General features: G+C 39.7%; 1 protein-coding gene across 7 annotated transcripts in view; it reads left to right on the top strand.

Annotated features, from left to right (window-relative positions):
• The window catches only part of PDCD1LG2 (programmed cell death 1 ligand 2), a 119,390-nt gene that overhangs the window by 13,899 nt on the left and 85,197 nt on the right, over nucleotides 1–20,294 (top strand). For all 7 annotated transcript variants that reach the window (XM_070794220.1, XM_070794222.1, XM_070794219.1 and 4 more), the window contains exon 3: nucleotides 8,036–8,341. In XM_070794220.1, the coding sequence (XP_070650321.1) occupies nucleotides 8,036–8,341 (306 nt within the window). The remainder of the gene's footprint in view (nucleotides 1–8,035; nucleotides 8,342–20,294) is intronic.

Genomic DNA, 20,294 nt, shown 5'->3' with positions numbered 1-20,294 from the left:
ACAGGGACTGATAATATTGGTCCATCTATCCCCACTCTCCAGTAAACATAGTAACAAGATGACAAGACCATTCAGACCATCATTGCTGAAATGACCCAAGAGAACACGGGTTAAGTGTCCTGAAAGATGAGATGTCAAGCAGCTGTTCTTTTCTCTTCTGTCAGAGACACTTCCTCTATTAAAAAGCAACAGTAGCAGCCATTGGTCATTCACACATTAATGTGGGTTACTTGAATTGGGAAATCAGAGTCTTCCTTGCATCTAAATGAAAAATGAACCTTAAGCTATGCCTTTGGATTTTGAAGAAAGATACTCTGCTCGAGGGTATAGATGGCAAGGAGGAAAGCAGTTTCAGAGTTTCACTTTCCTGAGGAAGGCAGTTCAGACCATTCACGTGTTCAGTCAGGATCATGAGTGCTTTATAGTGGTGAACACCAGTACGTAAGAGAGGAAGACAGAGATGGACACAGGGAATTAGGTCCTCTGTAATAGCAGGCCCAATCCCATGGGAAGTCATCCAACATGCTGCCTTTGACTGAGAAAGAATGCCTTTGTTGGCACTGATAAATTTTTGAGGAGCTTTCCCCTCTCTTCCAGGTGATCCCAGTAGAATTCCTCCCCTTCCCTGCCCAGCAGGGTCTAGCACTAGAGTCATTGACTTGGGGCCATCTTTGGAGAACACCCCAATATTCTGCTTACTCCAGCCCTGCCCTTGCAGTGGCAGCTGAATGAACACTTGATATTTCCTTCCTAAGGGATCCTGGCCAGCTGGGATTTTTGGAGACAGGTGTGAAATTAACTCTTTCCTTATATGAATGCTCTGTGGATGGTCTACTGTGTTATCTGTAAAATAATTTAAAGTGTGAAGTGAAAAGCTATCAGAAAATATTTTCATTTTAAAATTACTAATTTTTAAATTGACATAAAAATTTATACTTTTTTAAATAAAAGCATCTATGAGTTTTGACATATGCATAATCATATAGCCACTTGCCAGGTGGCTCAGTGGTAAAGAATTCACCTGCCAATGCAGGATACATAGGTTTGATCCCTGGGTCAGGAAGATGCCCTAGAATAGAAAATGGCAGCCCGTTCCAGTATGCTTGCCAGGACATTGCGTTGACAGAGGAGCCTGGTGGGCTACAGTCTATGGGGCCGCAGAATTGGACATGACTGAGCACACACGCTCACACATAGTCATATAGCCACTACCACAATCAAGACCCAGAACGGTTCTGTCACCAAACAAACAAAAACTGTCCCTCAACCGCCTCCCAACTCTATCCTATAGTTTTAAATTGTCCAGAATGTTATATAAATGGGATCATTTTTAGATATACCTTTTGTCTGGCTTTCACTTATCACAGTGCATTTGAGATTTATCCATATTGTTATATGAATCAGTAGTTCATTTCTTTTTGTTGCTGATTAGTATCACACTGTCTGTATGCACCACATTTTGTTTATTCATTTTCCAGTTGAGGGACTTTTGGGTTGTTTCCTGTTTTTGGCAATTATAAATATAGTTGCTTTAAACATTTGTATATAGGTTTTTGTGGAAGCATAGTTTCATTTCACTTGGGTGAATACCTAGGAGTGGGATTGCTGAGACATACATTAAGTATATATTTAACTTTATAAGAAACCATCAAGCCGTTCTTAGTATCTATACTGTTTTTGCATTCCTGCCAGTAAAGTATGAGAGTTCCAATTGTTCCACATCCTTGACATCACTTGGTATTGACATTGTCATTTTTGTTTTTAAAGACATTCTAATAGGTGTACAGAAGTATCTCATTGAGGTTTAATCTGCCTTTCCCTAGTATCTGGCAATGATAAGCATATTTTCATGTACCTATTGCCCATCCATATATCTTCTTAAGTGCATATCAAATCATTGACCATTTTTAATTGGGTTATTTTCTTATTTTTCAGTTTTGAGAGTTTTTTATGTATTCTGGATACAAATTCTTCATCAGATATGTGATATGCAAATATTTTCTCCTAGTCTGTGGTTCATCTTTTCATTCTCTTAACAGTGTCTTTTGCAAAGGAGAGATTTTAATTTTGAAGCTATCCAATTTATCAAATTTTTTCTTTGATGGCTAGTCATATCTAAGAATTCTTTGCCTAACCCACGACCTGAAAGATTTTCTCCTATGTTTTCTTCTAAACATTTTATAGTTGTACATTTTACATTTAGGTTTGCCATCCACCTTCAGTTGATTTTTGTGTAGTATACAAAAATTTTTGTGAAGTGTAGATTGGGATTTTTCTTTTTGGTATATGGACATCCAGTCGCTCCAGCCCCATTTGTTCACTTATTGAAAAGACTGTCTTTTTTCTGTTGATTGCCTTTGCACCTTTGTAAAAAACAAAGGCAATTGGCTCTTTGTGTGAGTCTTTTTCTGGGCCCTCTGTCTGTATTATTGATCTATGTATATATGCTTTCACTCATATCACTCTCTTATTACTGTAGCGTTGTAGTTCAGTTTTTTTTTCTTATATTTTCATTTCAAAACCTAAGGCATCTTGTAACTTAGACGTATTCAAGAAAAATATTTATTTTTGTACTTCGTCATGTCTTGGAAGAAAAAGTAACCCCAATCTTATGTCTCTCATTGATGCTTCCTTCTTTCTTCATCCATCTGAGAAGAATAAAACTCAAGAGGCACATGGCCATGGTGATGCTTGACGTCACTCTAGGACAGGGACCACACCCTGGGTCATTCTGTCTAGGTTATAGCCGGCCTTCAAAACTACATCTGCTGACCCCTGAGATATACAAAGCAGAAGAATCAGGTTGGGGAAGGGATTTCAAGTAGACAAGATGTCTCATGCAGCATTCTTGCAAAAAGAAGTGCATGAGTCAGGTGTCCAGAGCAGCATCTATCCAGAACCAGGAACTAGAGTTTTCTGAGGACTGGCTGTGTAAAGCAATCCCCTCTCACCTCCCTGCCTAGACCCATCCTCACTTTTCAAATCCCTTAGGTAGGAAGTCTGTAAGCATTTAAGTTTCTGTTAATGCAGAAGAAAAGTATAAAATTAGCTTAAAGAGGAAGCTATCTTGGGAGTTAATGCAAATAAATTGTTTTGTGTTTCCTGGAGATATGACAGGTGCTGACTCCTGATTGCAAATAAAATGCAAACTTCTCCCAAGAACTTTCAAAAAGGCTCTAGCATTACTCAAGCCAGCTATTTTCATCTGTCTAAAGAACCTTCATGTATTAATTTTTCATGCTGTAGCCACGTCCTTCACCCTTTAATTTAGTCAAGACGACCAAATGAATATTTCGTCTGCCTAGTTTTGCAGTTGTGGAAACTTTTTCAGTGTTCTCCTTTGTCTGATGACATCAGGAGTTCAGTGCTACGTTGAAGTTTAGTTTTATAACCATGTGACATATGAAATAGAACACAAATGTCTTTTACTTAGTATAAAGCTGAAAAGTATATCTGTTTCATTAATGTATGTAGTATACACAGGCCAGTAGATATATAGTCATATCTGTTAGAAGTACATGCTTTCAGGGCACAGAGATATGAATGTGAATTCCAACTCCATGAGCTCCCACTTTTTTACTTTGGGCGAGTTGCATCTTTTCTTTAAGCCTCAGTTTCCCCATCTGTGAAATGAGTGCAGTGACTCCAGTCTTGCAGCTTTGGGAACATCAAATGAGATGTACAGTTTAGCCTAGTGTCTGGTTCATTGTGTTTAATAAATGTTAACTGTTACTCTATCTTACACAACAGACCAAATACAAACCAGTGTTATAACTCTGTTTCTTAAATGTTAATATGCATTTGAATCCCCCAGCCTTGTCAAAATGCAGGTTCTGCTTCTTTAGTCCTGGGAAGGGACTGGGATTCTGCATTCCTAACTAGCTGCCTAAGAAAACTGAGAACAACACTTTGAATGGTTTCTCAATGCTCCTTGCACATTAGAAACTCCCAGGAAATTATTTTCAGTTGATGCTGGCCTCACGAAATGATTAGAATTTAATTTTATAGGATACAAAGTGGGGTCTGAGCATGTTTTAAAAGCTTCCCAAGCTGATACCAACTATGGCTAAGGTTGAGGCCCTCTCATTAGTGACTCTAATATGCAGCCAAGCTTGAGAAAAACCTCTTCACAGAATTGTTTGCAAAAGTGTTTTGATTTCCTCTGTAATTTACAATAAGTAAGATGGCTCAGAGGGTAAAGCGTCTGCCTGCAATGCAGGAGACTTGGGTTCTATCCCTGGGTCGGGAAGATCCCCTGGAGAAGGAAATGGCAACCCACTCCAGTACTCTTGCCTGGAAAATCCCACGGACAGAGAAGCCTGGTGTGCTACAGTCCACGGGGTTGCAAAGAGTCAGACAAGACTGAGCGACTTCACTTTCACTTTCAAGAATACTTTAGGATTGCAAAACTGTACTGCTTTCCTAAACTTATTTTATATCAAGTAATCAAGCTGAAAGCTTTGCATGTTTTAAAAACTTCAATTGTGGGAAAATTAGACCAACTAACAATCTTCTAGTTATTCTGAGTGACTCAGATACATGACTCATGTTTGCCAATTGCCCTTTCCTCTTGTGAATGTTAGCCAGAAAATGTCACCTGCCTGAAAGATAGCACACTTCATGCTTCCATAAAGGGTTCCATGTGTGTATATACTCTTACACTCTGTAGAAGGCAGAGGGGAAAAGCAAGCAGAAAATGGGTTTTTGTCAAAGGCCCAAACAGTGAAGAGGGGAGTTCTGCCGTATGCTGTGGGGAGTTCCAGAGGAAGTTACAGGTGTTCCTTCTCTCACGAGAAGAAAGTGTAAGTGTGGTAAATAAATTTGCTAAATAAATCCAATACAGACTACACCAAAGTCCTCTGATGCTTGTTAAATCTCAGACTCAGCAACTAACTTTACCTGCAAGCCCCATTTCTCTTCCCTGTTTCTTGTTTTATCTTGTTTCTTGTTCTTCTTTTATCGTATAATAAAAGAGAAGGAAGTACTATGAAGAGAGTAAGATCAGATCAGATCAGATCAGTCGCTCAGTCATGTCCGACTCTTTGCAACCCCATGAGTCGCAGCACGCCAGGCCAACCAGTCCATTCTGAAGGAGATCAGCCCTGGGATTTCTTTGGAAGGAATGAAGAGAGTAAAAGTAGTATAAATTTCTAAACCAGGCACATAGAAGATAGTTAATACATATTTGATGAGTGAATAAAACAGGTAGCTCTGTTTTAGGTATAAGAGGACTTAATAACAAATATTTGGAGATGATTCTAGGAATCTACTTTTAGGAGTATCCTATTACGGAGACTTGGGAGAGAGTTATTACAAGTGTTCAGGGCATTCCACAAAATGGAATCGTATGGGAAATTTAGAAGCACAGTGTCTTTTTTCACATGTATCATCCCAGAGTCTTCTCAATGTGGCCAAGAAAATGCAAGCTTAATTAGCATTGTTTTATACAGAAGCACTGCCCCGACCCCCATTCTGTACCAAAAAATACCAGGCAGATGTGAACTCCTTTCTGTTAGAAAGGCACGTTCATGTTCTAGCTGTGGTTAAAACAGGGTTTGGAAGAAAGATATAAACTCATCACTTATTTTTAATAAAATTCATATTGTGCACTACACTAACAGGTGCATTGGGTGGTGATTAAGAATGCCGGTTTGTGCAATTTAGGGCAAAATGAAGTTTGATGAGAGGAAAACAGAAGTGAATATGGGTGCATGCATACTCAGTCTCTCAATCATGTCCTACTCTTTGCAAATATGGGTAGGCTCATCCTTTTTTTTCTCTTCCTCTCCTTCTTTTGTCACTTATATGTTAAACCTCTAACTAGAATTTAGTATGTGCTAGGCACTGGAGACACCAAAACAAATTCAACCTGCACTGCCTTCAAAGATTTGCAGGATGGTAGGAGGAAAAACTCCAGTCAGAAGAGAATTTCAATGTGAATCATTCGAGCAACTGAAAACCCCCAGTCTATTTTTACTGTGAAATCTGTTGTCCAGGATGGTCAGAACACCACTTTCTCAAGAACTAAAGCATGGTAGAAAAGAAAGGAACCAATGTTTGCTGACTACCTACTACCTGCCAAAATAAGCCATTTTGTGCTGTTTATCTAGTTTTCACCACACTGCTGACAGGTAGATTTAACCTTGGACCTTTGCAGATAAAGAGGCTGAGACTCATAGAGGTTTGATCAAGATCAAAGGGTTCATAATCTGGATACACTCAGAATTTGAACCCAGGTTCATCTGTCACTAAATCCCAAGCTCTTTTCATACTATGTTTTATGTGGAAGCAACCCCTTAAATAGCGTATTCTAGAAGCCATCCCCAAATATTTGTTAAATGAAAGTTTTGAATTAATTAAATGAATGGATTAATGAAGCAAGTCCTACTGAACATAATTTGATCTAATCTTCTGTCATAATTCAGAAGCTACTTTGAGATCGTACCCGCAGTCTTAATGACTCCCCATTCATTATTGATGGAAACAGCGTAATTTTGTACAGTCTCTCACAATTTATTCATGCATACACTACTTTCATTAGTTTTGCCATGTTTGACTACTCTTTGCACTATTGTTTTTATAGAATTATCTAAATCAACTGAGCTTTTATTTTTTGAACAAAACAATCTACCCCTGTGGTAAATGGAAAACCAGTATCAATGATACTAGTAAATAGAAGATATGAGCAAAAATAAATGCAATAAAAGTAAAGTGGTGCTTTAAAGTCTACCCTGATAATATCTGTCTGAGCGCTTCTTGTTTTATTAAAAGGAAAAATAACCATTGTTAGAAATGTGAAAGTCTAGTTGCAAATTGTATGTAATTTGAAAGATTGAAATAGAATTGAAGAGGGGATAAATTCTTCTCTGCATAACCCAACTCCCTTTTGGCCTTGATTCTTTCATATGTAAAATCATTGTGCATACTTCTTGAGGTATATGCCTCACATTTTGGGAACTACTGTTTCAAAAACTATAGATTTTGAAGTCAACCATCTGACTGGCTCTGAATTTTAACTTTACTAATTGTGCATCCTGAAACAAACCTCTTTGACCCAGTTTCTTTAACTATAAAACAGTAATGATTATGCATATTTTATGGTTGCATTTTCAATATTGAATAATATGGTTTAGAGTCTAGAACAGTGGCGGACACATGGTAGATATACATTAAGTATTAGTATTAGTAGAAAAGACATTTCTACAGTGGGCTTGTATGATGTAGTGGTCAAGAGCACTTGAACTTAGCAATACCTAGGTCTGATCCTGGCTGTGCAATCTTAGGCAAGTTGTTTAACCATTCTGTGTCAGTTTCATTTTCTAAAAAGAAGATGGCTCTACCTCATTGTCTTGCTGGGAGACTAAAAGAGATCATGTGTTAGCAGAGGCCCACCACCTAGTAAGAATTCAACAGTTGATAGTCGTTATTATTACTATCTTTGCGGAGAAGGCAATGGCACCCCACTTCAGTACTCTTGCCTGGAAAATCCCGTGGACGGAGGAGCCTGGTAGGCTGCAGTCCATGGGGTCGCTAAGAGTCGCACACGACTGAGTGACTTCACTTTCACTTTTCACTTTGATGCGTTGGAGAAGGAAATGGCAACCCACTCCAGTGTTCTTGCCTGGAGAATCCCAGGGACAGGGGAGCCTGGTGGGCTGCCGTCCATGGAGTTGCACAGAGTCGGCCACGACTGAAGCGACTTAGCAACAGCAGCAGCAGCTGCTGAGAGGAGGTAAAATTTGGCAGGGAATGATGTAATTTGATCCATATAAAGAAAATGAGCTTGGATCATGGGAGCAGGAGGCCAGTCAGCTGTACAGGTGAGGAGTGTTGAGAGGCAAGAGCAGGGATCAAGAATCACACTCTTCCACAAAGTGGATAGGGCAAGGGATAGAAAAGAACTTCTGCAAATGCCCAGATACTGATAGATGTCTCCTGGGAAACCGAGGTTGTATGGGTCTCCTCAGCTCCCCCACTCTGAACAGAACTGAAATGTGAAGGCAGACAGTGGGAGAATGTCTTATTTTCTGTTCAGCTTTGTTCACAGTGACCATCCCAAAGGAAATGTACATGGTAGACTACGGCAGCAATGTGACCTTGGAGTGTGATTTTGACACTGGAGGTCCTGTGGAACTCGGGATTTTAAAAGCCAGTTTGCAAAAAGTGGAAAATGATACAGTCTTGCTCAGTGAAAGAGCCACTTTGCTGGAGGAGCAGCTGCCCCTGGGGAAGGCCTTGTTCCTCATCCCCCGAATCCAGCTGAAGGATGCAGGGCAGTACCGCTGCCTGATCATCTATGGGATTGCCTGGGACTACAAGTACCTGACGCTGAAAGTCAAAGGTGAGTACTTTCAGGGACTGGAATCCACGGAGGCACCTCTCCAGTGCAGGACCTGTGTTAGCTGCAAGTAACAAGTCCACTGAAGCTAGCCCAAGCAAAAACTGGGACGATGATTATAAAGAGAAAAAGCTACCTCAGAGAAGACAAAAGCACCTGCTCAGAAGTAGTTTTTCATATCTATGTATAAAGCAATGGAGGTGAGGGTAAATAGGGGTAGAGGGAATAAAACGGGTCTAGAGAAAGCCAGGAAAATGACTCTCTGTAAGTTGGGAGGGTACCAAAGATAAGTTTTGCCTAATTCACAGGAACGATATTGGCTTGATATTATACTACTCTTTCAGAGTCCAGAGTTTTTTAAACTATGATTTGCTACCCATTAAAAGTTTAAAATATCAGTTTAAAGAGTGACAAAAGTGGGCTTTTTACCAATAAAATTAATAAATGAATAGAATTGAATATATCAGGGCATCACAAACTATTTCAGAGGGGATGTGTGTGTGTGTGTGTGTGCACGCATGCGCACACATGTGGGTGTGCATCTTGGCTTGTGGTATAATAAATTCTTTCTCACTCTGGGTCATAGTCTAAAATGTTTGGGAAATGCTACTCTAGCCTCAGTCTTATCTATTGCACAGAAAACAGCTGAAGTTCAGAGAACTGAAATGGGTAGCCTGAGGGAGCCAATTCAGTAGCTGTCTCCATTCCTCTGAGTTGAGGGCTCTCTCCACTACAACATGAGCCAAGAACCTAAATCAGAAGAGAATCTTCAAGTTGCTGTTTCTTCTGGAAAAGGTCACTTGAGCAAAGACATAACAACTATAGAAAAGTAGATTTGGCTCTGTCAATCAGCTTGTGTGTCTCAGCCTTTACTAACTGCTCTGAGGTAAACTATGTCAGTTTTCCTCTGCCACTAGACCTCAGAGGATCTCTTCTGTCTTCTGGAGAGTCTCCGAATTTTGGTCCCTAAAGACCATTGACCTTGACAGCTGTGGTGTGATTTTACAATCTGGAATAAAGAAGGACAAACTGGTATAATTAGACATGAGGGTGAATGTTGTTTTCACCTGTGACCTTGAGTGGGTTATTTCGATTTTCATCAGAGTTCAGTCGCTCAGTTCTGTCCGACTCTGTGACCCCATGGACTGCAGCACTCCAGGTTTCCCTGTCCATCACCAACTCCCGGAGCTCACGCAAACTCATGTCCATTGAGTTGGTGATGCCATCCAACCATCTCATCCTCTGTCATCCCCTTCTCGTCCTGCCTTCACTCCTTCCCAGCATCAGGGTCTTTTCCAATGGGTCAGTTCTTCTCATCAGGTGGCCAAAGTATTGGAGTTTCAGCTTCAGCGTCAGTTCTCCAATGAGTATTCAGGACTGATCTCCTTTAGGATGGACTGGTTGGATCTCCTTGCAGTCCAAGGGACTCTCAAGAGTCTTCTCCAACACCACACTTCAAAAGCACCAGTTCTTCAGTGCTCAGCTTTCTTTATAGTCCAACTCTCACAACCATACATGACTACTAAAAAAACCATAGCTTTGACTGGATGGATCTTTGTTGGCAAAATAATGTCTCTGCTTTTTAATATGCTGTCTAGGTTGGTCATAGCTTTCCTTCCAAGGAACAAGAATCTTTTAATTTCATGGCTGCAGTCACCATCTGCAGTGATTTTGGAGCCCCCAAAAATAAAGTCTGTCACTGTTTCCATTGTTTCCCTGCCTATTTGCCATGATATGATTGGACTGGATGCCATGATCTTCGTTTTCTGAATGTTGACTTTTAAGCCAACTTTCTCACTCTCCTTTCACTTTCATCAAGAGGCTGTTTAGTTCTTCTTTGCTTTCTGCCATAAGGGTGGTGTCATCTGAATATATGAGGTTATCATAATCGGAATTTTTCTTATTTATAAAAGAATAGCAATAGTAGCTGGAGAAGGCAATGGCACCCCACCTCATGGGAAAATCCCATGGACGGAGAAACCTGATAGGCTGCAGTCCATGGCGTCGCTAAGAGTCGGACATGACTGAACGACTTCACTTTCATTTTCACTTTCATGCATTGGAGAAGGAAATGGCAACCCACTCCAGTGTTCTTGCCTGGAGAATCCCAGGGATGGGGGAGCCTGGTGGGCTGCTGTCTATGGGGTCGCACAGAGTCGGACACAACTGACGTGACTTAGCAGTAGCAGCAGCAATAGTAGCATCTACCACATAAGATTACTGTAAAAATTTAAAGAGATAACGTAAAAAACTGAGCATGATGCCTGGCATATGGTGGGTGTCCAGAGATTTGGTTCAAAGACCCTCAGTTCCCGCAAGGATAGTGCCCTCTTACACATCAACTAACAGTGAATCATCAAGAAAGCCCTGAGCCTGGATGTAACCTCCTTCTACCTTTACTGCATTTTCTACAATCAGCTGGGAGGAGCTCCAGACATTGACATTAGTCTGAGTTTAATCAATGGTTGGAGAGAGAGCTCAACATCCTCATGATCTCCTAGTGTCCTTGGATATCTACACCCCAAAATCACTGCCCCGTGTTTGTTGATCTTTGTGGGCATGCTTTAATGCATGTAGGGTCTTTGGGCAATTTGATACCAGTCCCAGTCTTTCTTGCTCTGGCTGAGGGGTGTCCCTCATCCATGGAAAGGCACTCTGCCTGCTTCCTCACCTAGATCAGGGATGACTTGACAGGATGACTCAAACCTTAATTAATTAATTATTAATCCCTTATACCTTTAATGATTGTCCAGCTAGACTATATGGGATCACAAAGACCTTCTATGGGATGCATACACATAGACAGTTTTAGGAAATTAGTTTCTAGATTTTCATCTTCCTCAAATACTCTTTCCCTAAATTGACTGTGCCTGAGAATGTGTCTTCCAGGCAAGGCTCTTGGGGTTCCCCTAAAACACTTCCTCTTTTAATTTTGCTTTACCCACTTCATATAAAGCCTACCTCTCACCCATCATGAATATAGTGCTTTGCTCCGAGGTGTAAAAACTTCCATAGTGCCAAACAAAAGAATGACTGGAAATATTGATATCTTACCAAATTGTAATGACTAACAAATCCTTCAGCAAACCAGGAAGTATCAAATTCTCTGTTTTCAGAAAAATTGAAGGAGTCCCTAATACAGTTAATAGCTAATAAAAAAAGAAATACTTTTGTTATATAAATCATAAGGCTTTCAAAGAATGAAATATTACTATAACTGAACTCCTTCCATGCCCACCTATTTATTCATATGAGCATGATTCCTTAGCACTTATAGCTACAAAAAATGAAAAACAGAAATAGAATTGATTCTGAAGATTGTCTCATTCCAACTTTTAAGTCATTTGTGTCCTCATGCACAGATAGAAAATGAGAATCCCATCCATACCATTAAGAGATACCTTTCCAGTAAACTTTTCTTAAGTTTAATAATTGTCAATATTCATAATATTTGTTTTGATTTTACATGTGCTGATAATAATGGAAACTAGACCTCAATGCTGAAGAAAAATTTGAACACTTAAAGCCTCATTGTCACAAGAAAAAAATTTAATTTCAATAGCTATTCATTTTTGTTATTGCAAAGAAACAAAAGGATAACCACCAAAGGAGTGATCAAACATGTTGCATTAGGATAAAATTCTGTAGAAGTGGAATGGGAACTGATATTTAAGGAATATTAATAGAAAGAAAAGTTCTGACCATTTATTTTTATTTTTTTATGAATATATTTATTTATTATTTATTGGCTGCACTGGATCTTCGTTGCCATATGTGGACTTTCTCTAGTTGTGGTGTGTGGGCTTCTCATTGCAGTGGCTTCTCTTACTGTGGAGCACAGGTTCAAGGCACATGGGCTTCAGTAGTTGTGGCTCACAGGCTTAGTTGCTCTGCCGCATGGGGGATCTTCACAGACCAGGGGTCAAACGGGTGTCCCCTGCATTGCAAGGAGGATTCTTAACCACTGGACCACCAGGGAAGCCCTGTATTTTTCAGTGGATGGTGGTGTGTATTAAAGACACCTTCTTGGATATCAAGGTGATGTTGGATACATTTGTGAATGAGTGAAATGCCTTAATGAAAATATGTGTTCATAAAATGCTAAACATTATATATTTTTCCAATATAGAAACCTATGAAATATTCCAAGAATAAACTTAATAAATATGTGAGAGGGAGCACACTACATCACAATTGTTTTAGGAGGAATGCAAGCAAAAAGGGAAAAAAAAAAGGAGGTTGAAGTTAAGCACCTAAGGATATTCTGCCCTAATTGGGGGTCTCTGAAAGAAACAGGGGAGATCTGAGACCCCAGTTAGGGTGCACTTAAATAGAACAAGACTAGAGGGAGGATGTGTTTGTCTTTAAAATGCCTAATTTTTGGCATATACTTGAAAATAGATTTATAATATTTTCTTTGATGTCTGGACAACAGTTCATAATAAGTATGGTGAAAAGAGGATTGATTTCATAAGGACAGGAAAAAAAACACCAGATAGCATGGCTAAAGAGTTTATAAAAGTAACAGAAGGCTGCAGTTTTTGAAATGCCAGGTTGCAACCCAAGATTAGATATCTGTCAGAGGAAGGCCAAGCAGCATGATGGAAGAGAAGAGCACAGCAGCCCTGAGAAGCAAGGGATTGAGCACAGTGGCTGAGAACCGGCCTGTGCATGGATCCCAGACAGACATAGAGCAGAAGCTAAGAATAGAAGGGCCAAACCATCCTGAAGGCCTGAGCAGGCTAAGGCTTGGCAGAATTTCTTTAAATCAACAGAAAGGCCCAGGATAGAGTACAACTTCATCAAAAAGTGGAGGAATAAGGCATCATAGAGAGAAACAGCCCTCACCCTAAGAAGGGGAAGACAAACAGCATAGGGAGGAGATAGCCCAAGAGAAACATCTTCGTAGTGAAATGATGTCTGTACATTTAGCTTCTAGACCCAGAAAAAAAAGCATTTGCTAAAATAACTTAGTAATGAGGCTAAATCTCTGCTCTGTCTTTTCTCCCTGGGGAAACAGAAGGGAATAAGGAAAGCCTGAGTTAAGAAAACAATATCCTGAATTTTGAGGGGTGGGAAAGCTCCTGGAAATTACAGACTGTTTAACCTGATGTTCCTCTCCAGGTCATTTAACAGACCAATTGAGAGCAGTCCTAAAATATTTCTTTTAATGACTGCTAGAAACCTGCCAGGACTCTTTAAATTTAAGGCATTTAAAACTACATTTTTTTCCACCTTAGTTATGGTCATTATGATGATAAAGCAGATAATACTATGTACAGTAGATAATATAGTGCTATTAATATAATAATATCATATACTATATGATTCAAATGTTACTGGCAACTTTATTTCAGAAATGCTAAAGTTGCCAGTAACATTTGAATCATATAGTCAGAAATAGCAGAATAATAGAAAGCATTTAAACCAGTGGAAACTGAAATCAGAAAGTAGTAAATCTTTTAATGAAACAGACTGAGAAGCCAAATAGAGAATAGTGAGGCAAGTCAGCAATTAGGGAAAGCAGGAAGAGATAATAATTACCAGTACTAATTGACTATTTAATACGTTCTAGGTACCTAACTCATTTATCATTCTAACACTACAGTTAAGGATAAGTAATACTGTGCTTATTTTACTAATGAGGCTTAAGGCTTGACAGGTTATGTAAGCAGCACTGAAGTCTAGTCAAAACTTTTGGACTCTAAGGCCCATGTTCTTAACTAGTATGCTTACCATGTGTTGTTTTGCTAAACCAGACAAGTAAGTACCAATGGGTTAAAGCTACCATGAGGCAAAATTTGACTTGGTGTCAAGATAATCTTCCCAATGAAAGTTTAACTTTCTTATTGTCTAATCACTGCAAGGACTAATTCTGGAAGTAGGAGCTTCCATACGTAAGTGTATTTAACCAAAAGTTAGTTATCTAGCAGGTTACCAATATCAAGGAAAAAAAAATATTATTAAAGAGAAAAAGGGACATTTCATAATGATAGAAAAAAATCAATTCAGCAAGAAGATATAACAATCCTAAATGTATATACATCTAACCATATAGCTTCAAAGTGTATAAAACAAAATTTGACAGACCTAAAAGGAGAAATAAACTGATCCATAATCATATTTGGAGATTTCAACTCATCTCTATTGTAACTGGTAGAATATCCAAAAAGAAAACAAGAGAGTAGAACAGCATTAGCCATTTTCATTGACTTATATAAAACTCAAACCCAACAACTACAGAATACACATTGTTTCCAAGTGCATGTGAAACATTCAAGATAGTCATCTAGCAAAGCTGCTGGAGAAGATACTTTTTGTTGAGCAGGAAGTTGGACTAATTGAATTTTAAGATCACTGCCACCTCTAAAATTCTAAAATTTACTCATATTTTCCTAAGAATATCACCCCTGCGTCCAGCTTCCCCATTGTGTGTTGCTGATAATGATGTGTTTTTACCCACTTCCCAAATAAGATGGGGAGACTTCTTTAATGTTATGTAAATGAAGGATGTGGGCTCATGCCTCTCCCTCAGACCTTGCTCGTTCTTTTTAAAAAAATGTATTTTATTTTTTCATTGACGAATAGTTGATTTACAATGTTATGTTAGTTTTGTGTGTGATTCAGTTTTATGTGTATGTATATATGTATATATATAGATATGTGGTGTATATATATATATATTCTTTTCCCAATTCTTTTCCATTATAGGTTATTACATATTTTGAATATAATTTCCTGTGCTATACAGTAACTATTTGTAGTTCGTCTATTTTATATATAGTAGTGTATATCTGTGGAGAAGGAAACGGCAACCCACTCCAGTATTCTTGCCTGGGGAGTCCTGTGGATGGAGGAGCCTGGTGGGCTGCCGTCTATGGGGTCATACAGAGTCGGACACGACTGAAGCCACTTAGCAGCAGCAGCAGCAGCAGCAGTGTATATCTAGGGCTCCCCAAGTGGCTCAGTGGTAAAGAATCCGCTTACCAATACAGGAGACATGAATTTGATCTCTGGGTTGGAAAGAGCCCCTGGAGAAGGACATGTCAACCCACTCCAGTATTCTTGCCTGGGAAATCCCATGGACAGAGGGGCCTGGAAGGCTATAGTCCATGGGGTCGTAAAGAGTCAGACATGAATTAGCAACTAACCAGCAGCAGCAGCAGTGTGTATCTATTAATCCCAAACTCCTAAATTATCCCTCTGCCCCATCCCCCTATAGTAACCATAACTTTGTTTTCTATGTCTATGAATCTACTTCTGTTTTGTAAATAAATTCATTTGTATCATATTTTTAGATCCCACATATAAGTGATATCATGATATTTGTCTTTGACTTATTTCAATTAGTATGCTAATCTCTAGTTTCATCCAAGTTACTGCAAATGACATCATTTCATTGTTTTTTTTTAATTTAAATTTTATTTCATTGTTTTTTATGGCTGAGTTATATTTTATACACACACACACACTTTGGCCTTGGAGTGCAAAATGAAGTAGGGAAAAGCTAACAGAGTTTTGCCAAGAGAACGCAGTGGTCATAGCAAACACCTTCTTCCAACAACATAAGAGAAAACTCTACACATGGACATTACCAGATGGTCAATAGTGAAGTCAGATTGACTATATTCTTTGAAGCCAAAGATGGAGAAGCTCTATACAGTCAGCAAAAACAAGACCAGGAGCAGACTGTGGCTCAGATCATGAACTCCTTATTGCCAAATTCAGACTGAAATTGAAGAAAGGAAAACCACTTATCAAAGTCCTTATGATCATACAGTGGAAGTGATAAATAGATTGAAGGGATTAGATCTGATAGAAAGAGTGCCTGAAGAACTATGGACGGAGGTTTGTGACATGGTACAGGAGGCATTGATCAAGACCATCCCCAAGAAAAAGAAATGCAAAAAGGCAAAATGGTTGTCTGAGGATGCCTTACAAATAGCAGGGATAAGAAGAGAAATGAAAGGCAAAGGAGAAAAGGGAAGGTATATCCATTTGAATGCAGAGTTCCAAAGAATAGCAAGGACAGATAAGAAAGCCTTCCTCAGTGATCAATGCAAAGAAATAGAGGAAAACAACAGAATGGGAAAGACTAGAGATCTCTTCAAGAAAATTAGAGATACCAAGGGAACATTTCATGCAAAGATGGGCTCGATAAAGGACAGAAATGGTATGGACCTAACAGAAGCAGAAGATATTGAGAAGAAGTGGGAAGAATACACAGAAGAACTATACAAAAAAGATCTTCATGACCCAGATAATCAGGATGGTATGATCGCTCACCTAGAGCCAGACGTCCTGGAATGTAAATTCAACTGGGCCTTAGGAAGCATCTCTATGAACAAAACTAATGAAGGTGATGAAATTGCAGTTGAGCTGTTTCAAATCCTAAAAGATGATGCTGTGAAAGTGCTACGTACGCCAGAACTTTGGAAAACTCAATATGCCAGCAAACTTGGAAAACTCAGCCATGGCCACAGGACTGCAAAAGATCAATTTTCATTCTAATCCTGAACAAGGGCAATGCTAAAGAATGTTCAAACTACTGCACAATTGCACTCATGGCTCAGACAGTAAAGCGTCTGCCTACAATGCGGGAGACCCGGGCTCAATCCCTGGGTCAGGAAGATCTCCTGGAGAAGGAAATGGCAACCCACTCCAGTATTCTTGCCTGGAAAATCCCATAGATGGAGAAGCCTGGTGGGTTACGGTCCATGGGGTCGCAAAGAGTCAGACACGACTGAGCGACTTCACTTTCACTTTCACACGCTAGCAAAGTAATGCTAAAAATTCTCCAAGCCAGGCTTCAACAGTACATGAACTGTGAACTTCCAGATGTTCAAGCTGGATTTAGAAAAGGCAGAGAAAACAAAGATCAAATTGCCAACATCCATTGGATCATAGAAAAAGCAAGAGTTTTTCAGAAAAACATCTACTCCTGCTTTATTGATTACACCAAAGCCTTTAACTGTGTAGATCACAACAATCTGTGGAAAAGTTTTAAAGAGATGGAAATACCAGACCACCTTACCTGCCTCCTGAGAAATCTATATGCAGATCAAGAAGCAACAGTTAGAACAAGACATGGAACAACTGGTTCCGAATTGGGAAAGGAGTACATCAAGACTGTGTATGGTCACCCTGCTTATTTAACTTATATGCAGAGTACATCATGCTGGGCTGGATGAAGCACAATCTGGAATCAAGATTGCTGGGAGAAATATCAATAACCTCACATATACAGATGACCACCGTTATGGCAGAAAATGAAGAGGAACTGAAGAGACTTCTGATGAAAGTGAAAGAGGAGAGTGAAAAGGTTGGCTTAAAACTCAACATTCAAGAAACTAAGATCATGGCATCCGGTCCCATCACTTCATGGCAAATAGATGAGGAAACAGTGGAAACAGTGACAGACTTTTTATTTTCTTGGTCTCCAAAATCACTACAGATTGTGATTGCAGCCATGAAATTAAAAGACTCTTGTTCCTTGGAAGGAACGCTACAACCAACCTAGATAGCATATTAAATAGCAGAGACATTACTTTGCCAACACTGATCCGTCTAGTCAGAGCTATGGTTTTTCCAGTAGTCATGTATGGATGTGAGAGGAGGACTATAAAGAAAGCTGAGCACCAAAGAATTGATGCTTTTGAACTTGGTGTTGGAGAAGATTTTTGAGAATCCCTTGGGCTGCAAGGAGGTCCAACCTGTCAATCCTAAAGGAAAGCAGTCCTGAGTATTCTTTGGAAGGACTGATGCCGAAGCTGAAACTCCAGTACTTTGGCCACCTGATGTGAAGAACTGACTCATTGGAAAAGACCCTGCTGCTGGGAAAGATTGAAGGCAGGAGGAGAAGGGGATGACAGAGGATGAGATGGTTGGATGGCATCACCAACTCAATGGACATGGGTTTGAGCAAGCTCCAGGAGTTGGTGATAGACAGGGAAGTCTGGTGTGCTTCGCAGTCCATGGGTCACAAAGAGTCAGGCATGACTGAGCAACTGAACTGAACTGAACACACACATACACCACATCTTATTTCTTTACCAATTCATCTGCCAATGAACATTTATATTCCTTCCGTATCTTAGCAATTGTAAATAGTACTGTAGTGAACATTGCAATGCATATATTTTTTCAAATTAGAGTTTTCATCTTTTCTGGATATATGCCCATGGGTGGGATTGCTGGATCATATGGTAATTCTGCTTTAAGGATCCTCTATCCTGTTCTCCATCATGACTATAGCAATTTACATTCCCACCAATAGTGTAGGACAGTTTAAGTGAGAAGAGGTATATTAAGGTGATGGAGTCAGGTTTAGAGCTACTCACCCCAGTTGTCTCTAAGTTCTTGACTAAGTGAGATATACCCAGAGTAATTAGTAGCCAAATGGGAAATGAGCTCCAGTTTTTAAAATAATAACTGGATTAACACATATTTTTTTTCCTTTTGCTTCTCCCTACATTGAGCCTTCTCTTATAATCTGCACTGGAGAACATGACTCAGAATAGGGACTTCTGGTTTCTTGTTCCCTGGTCTTAAACTGAGTCCAGATTTGCAATCAGACCCTGAAGTCACTCATCCATCCAGCCTCATAGATAAGAAAATCTGCCCCACCACTCAGCCACAAACAAAAGCTGGACTAGTGTGAGTGAGGAAAATGTGAGAGCTTTTTGAGGCAGGCAGCCCAGCAGGCCTGACCAAGTATGCTTAGTGGCATGGAACAGAGAACTTCAAGAAAAGGCCACAGGTTATAAACAGCTCTTCGAGGTACAGTCATCCTGCTCTCTGGTGACCCATGACCAAGTGAGTGAAGCAGAAGATCCAGGTTCAATCCCTGGGTGGGAAAGATTCTCTGGAGAAGGGGTTATGCACTCCAGTATTCTTTCCTGAAGAATTCCAGGGACAGGGGAATGTGACAGGCTACAGTTAATGGGGTAGCAAAGAGTCAGAGACGACTGAGTGACTAACACAATCAAATTAGCAACTCATAACATAGAGACACACAAGGAAGGCTCTCAAAAGGCAAAAGTTGTGGAAAGGGGCTTGAATATTCCTTCCACCTCCACAGAATGTAAAAGTGTGGAACATGAACTCAGTACCTAGAAAACACTTAGTAAGTCATACATACTTGATGTTTTCCATGTGGCTGTTACCATTATTTTAGTAGAAAAATCACTTTTCACCATTTGTACTCATTTATACTCCTCCCAAAAATTTAAGAAAAAAATGTTTATTCATATGTGGGCCTATATATGTCTTTACTTCAAAGATGGTATCAAAATTCTATTTCTTAAAGGCTAGCCATTGAAAGCTAGTGCCCACCCTCTCTTCCTTTCACCAAAAATCAAGAGGTTACTTTTTGCATTCCCTTGTGCTTGCATATGTGGCTAACATTTATTTTTAGCTATAGTCTGAAACAGTTGGACAATTTGTCCTTGTGTCTTCCTGGTGCTCTCAGTGTCACTTGTATCTATTTTAGATCTCAGTTTTCCAGAGGACAGGGAAGAATGTCTGGTTAATTCATTCAGCATCCACTGCACAGAATGGTGTGTGTGTATGTGTGTGCATGCACGCGTGTGTGCATATGTGCATGTGTGTGCATGTGTGGGGTGTTAGGAGAAATAACTAATAAATATACTGTACTCTTGAATATTTATAGACATAATCTAGGTCTTTAAAAAATAATAGCACTTATCATGTACCTGCTGTTCAGTTCAGTTCAGTTGCTCAGTCATGTCCGACTCTTTGCAACCCCATGAACTGCAGCACGCCAGGCCTCCCTGTCCATCACCAACTCCCGGAGTTTACCCAAACTCATGTCAATCAGGTTGGTGATGTCATCCAGCCATCTCATCCTCTGTCGTCCCCTTCTCCTCCTGCCCTCAATCCCTCCCAGCATCAGGGTCTTTTCCAATGAGTCAACTCTTCCCATGAGGTAGCCAAA

Source organism: Bos indicus, chromosome 8, assembly GCF_029378745.1.
Source record: "Bos indicus isolate NIAB-ARS_2022 breed Sahiwal x Tharparkar chromosome 8, NIAB-ARS_B.indTharparkar_mat_pri_1.0, whole genome shotgun sequence".
NCBI lineage: Eukaryota > Metazoa > Chordata > Mammalia > Artiodactyla > Bovidae > Bos > Bos indicus.
The sequence above is the reverse complement of the archived record's forward strand: the minus strand, read 5'-3'. Positions and strand labels throughout refer to the sequence as shown.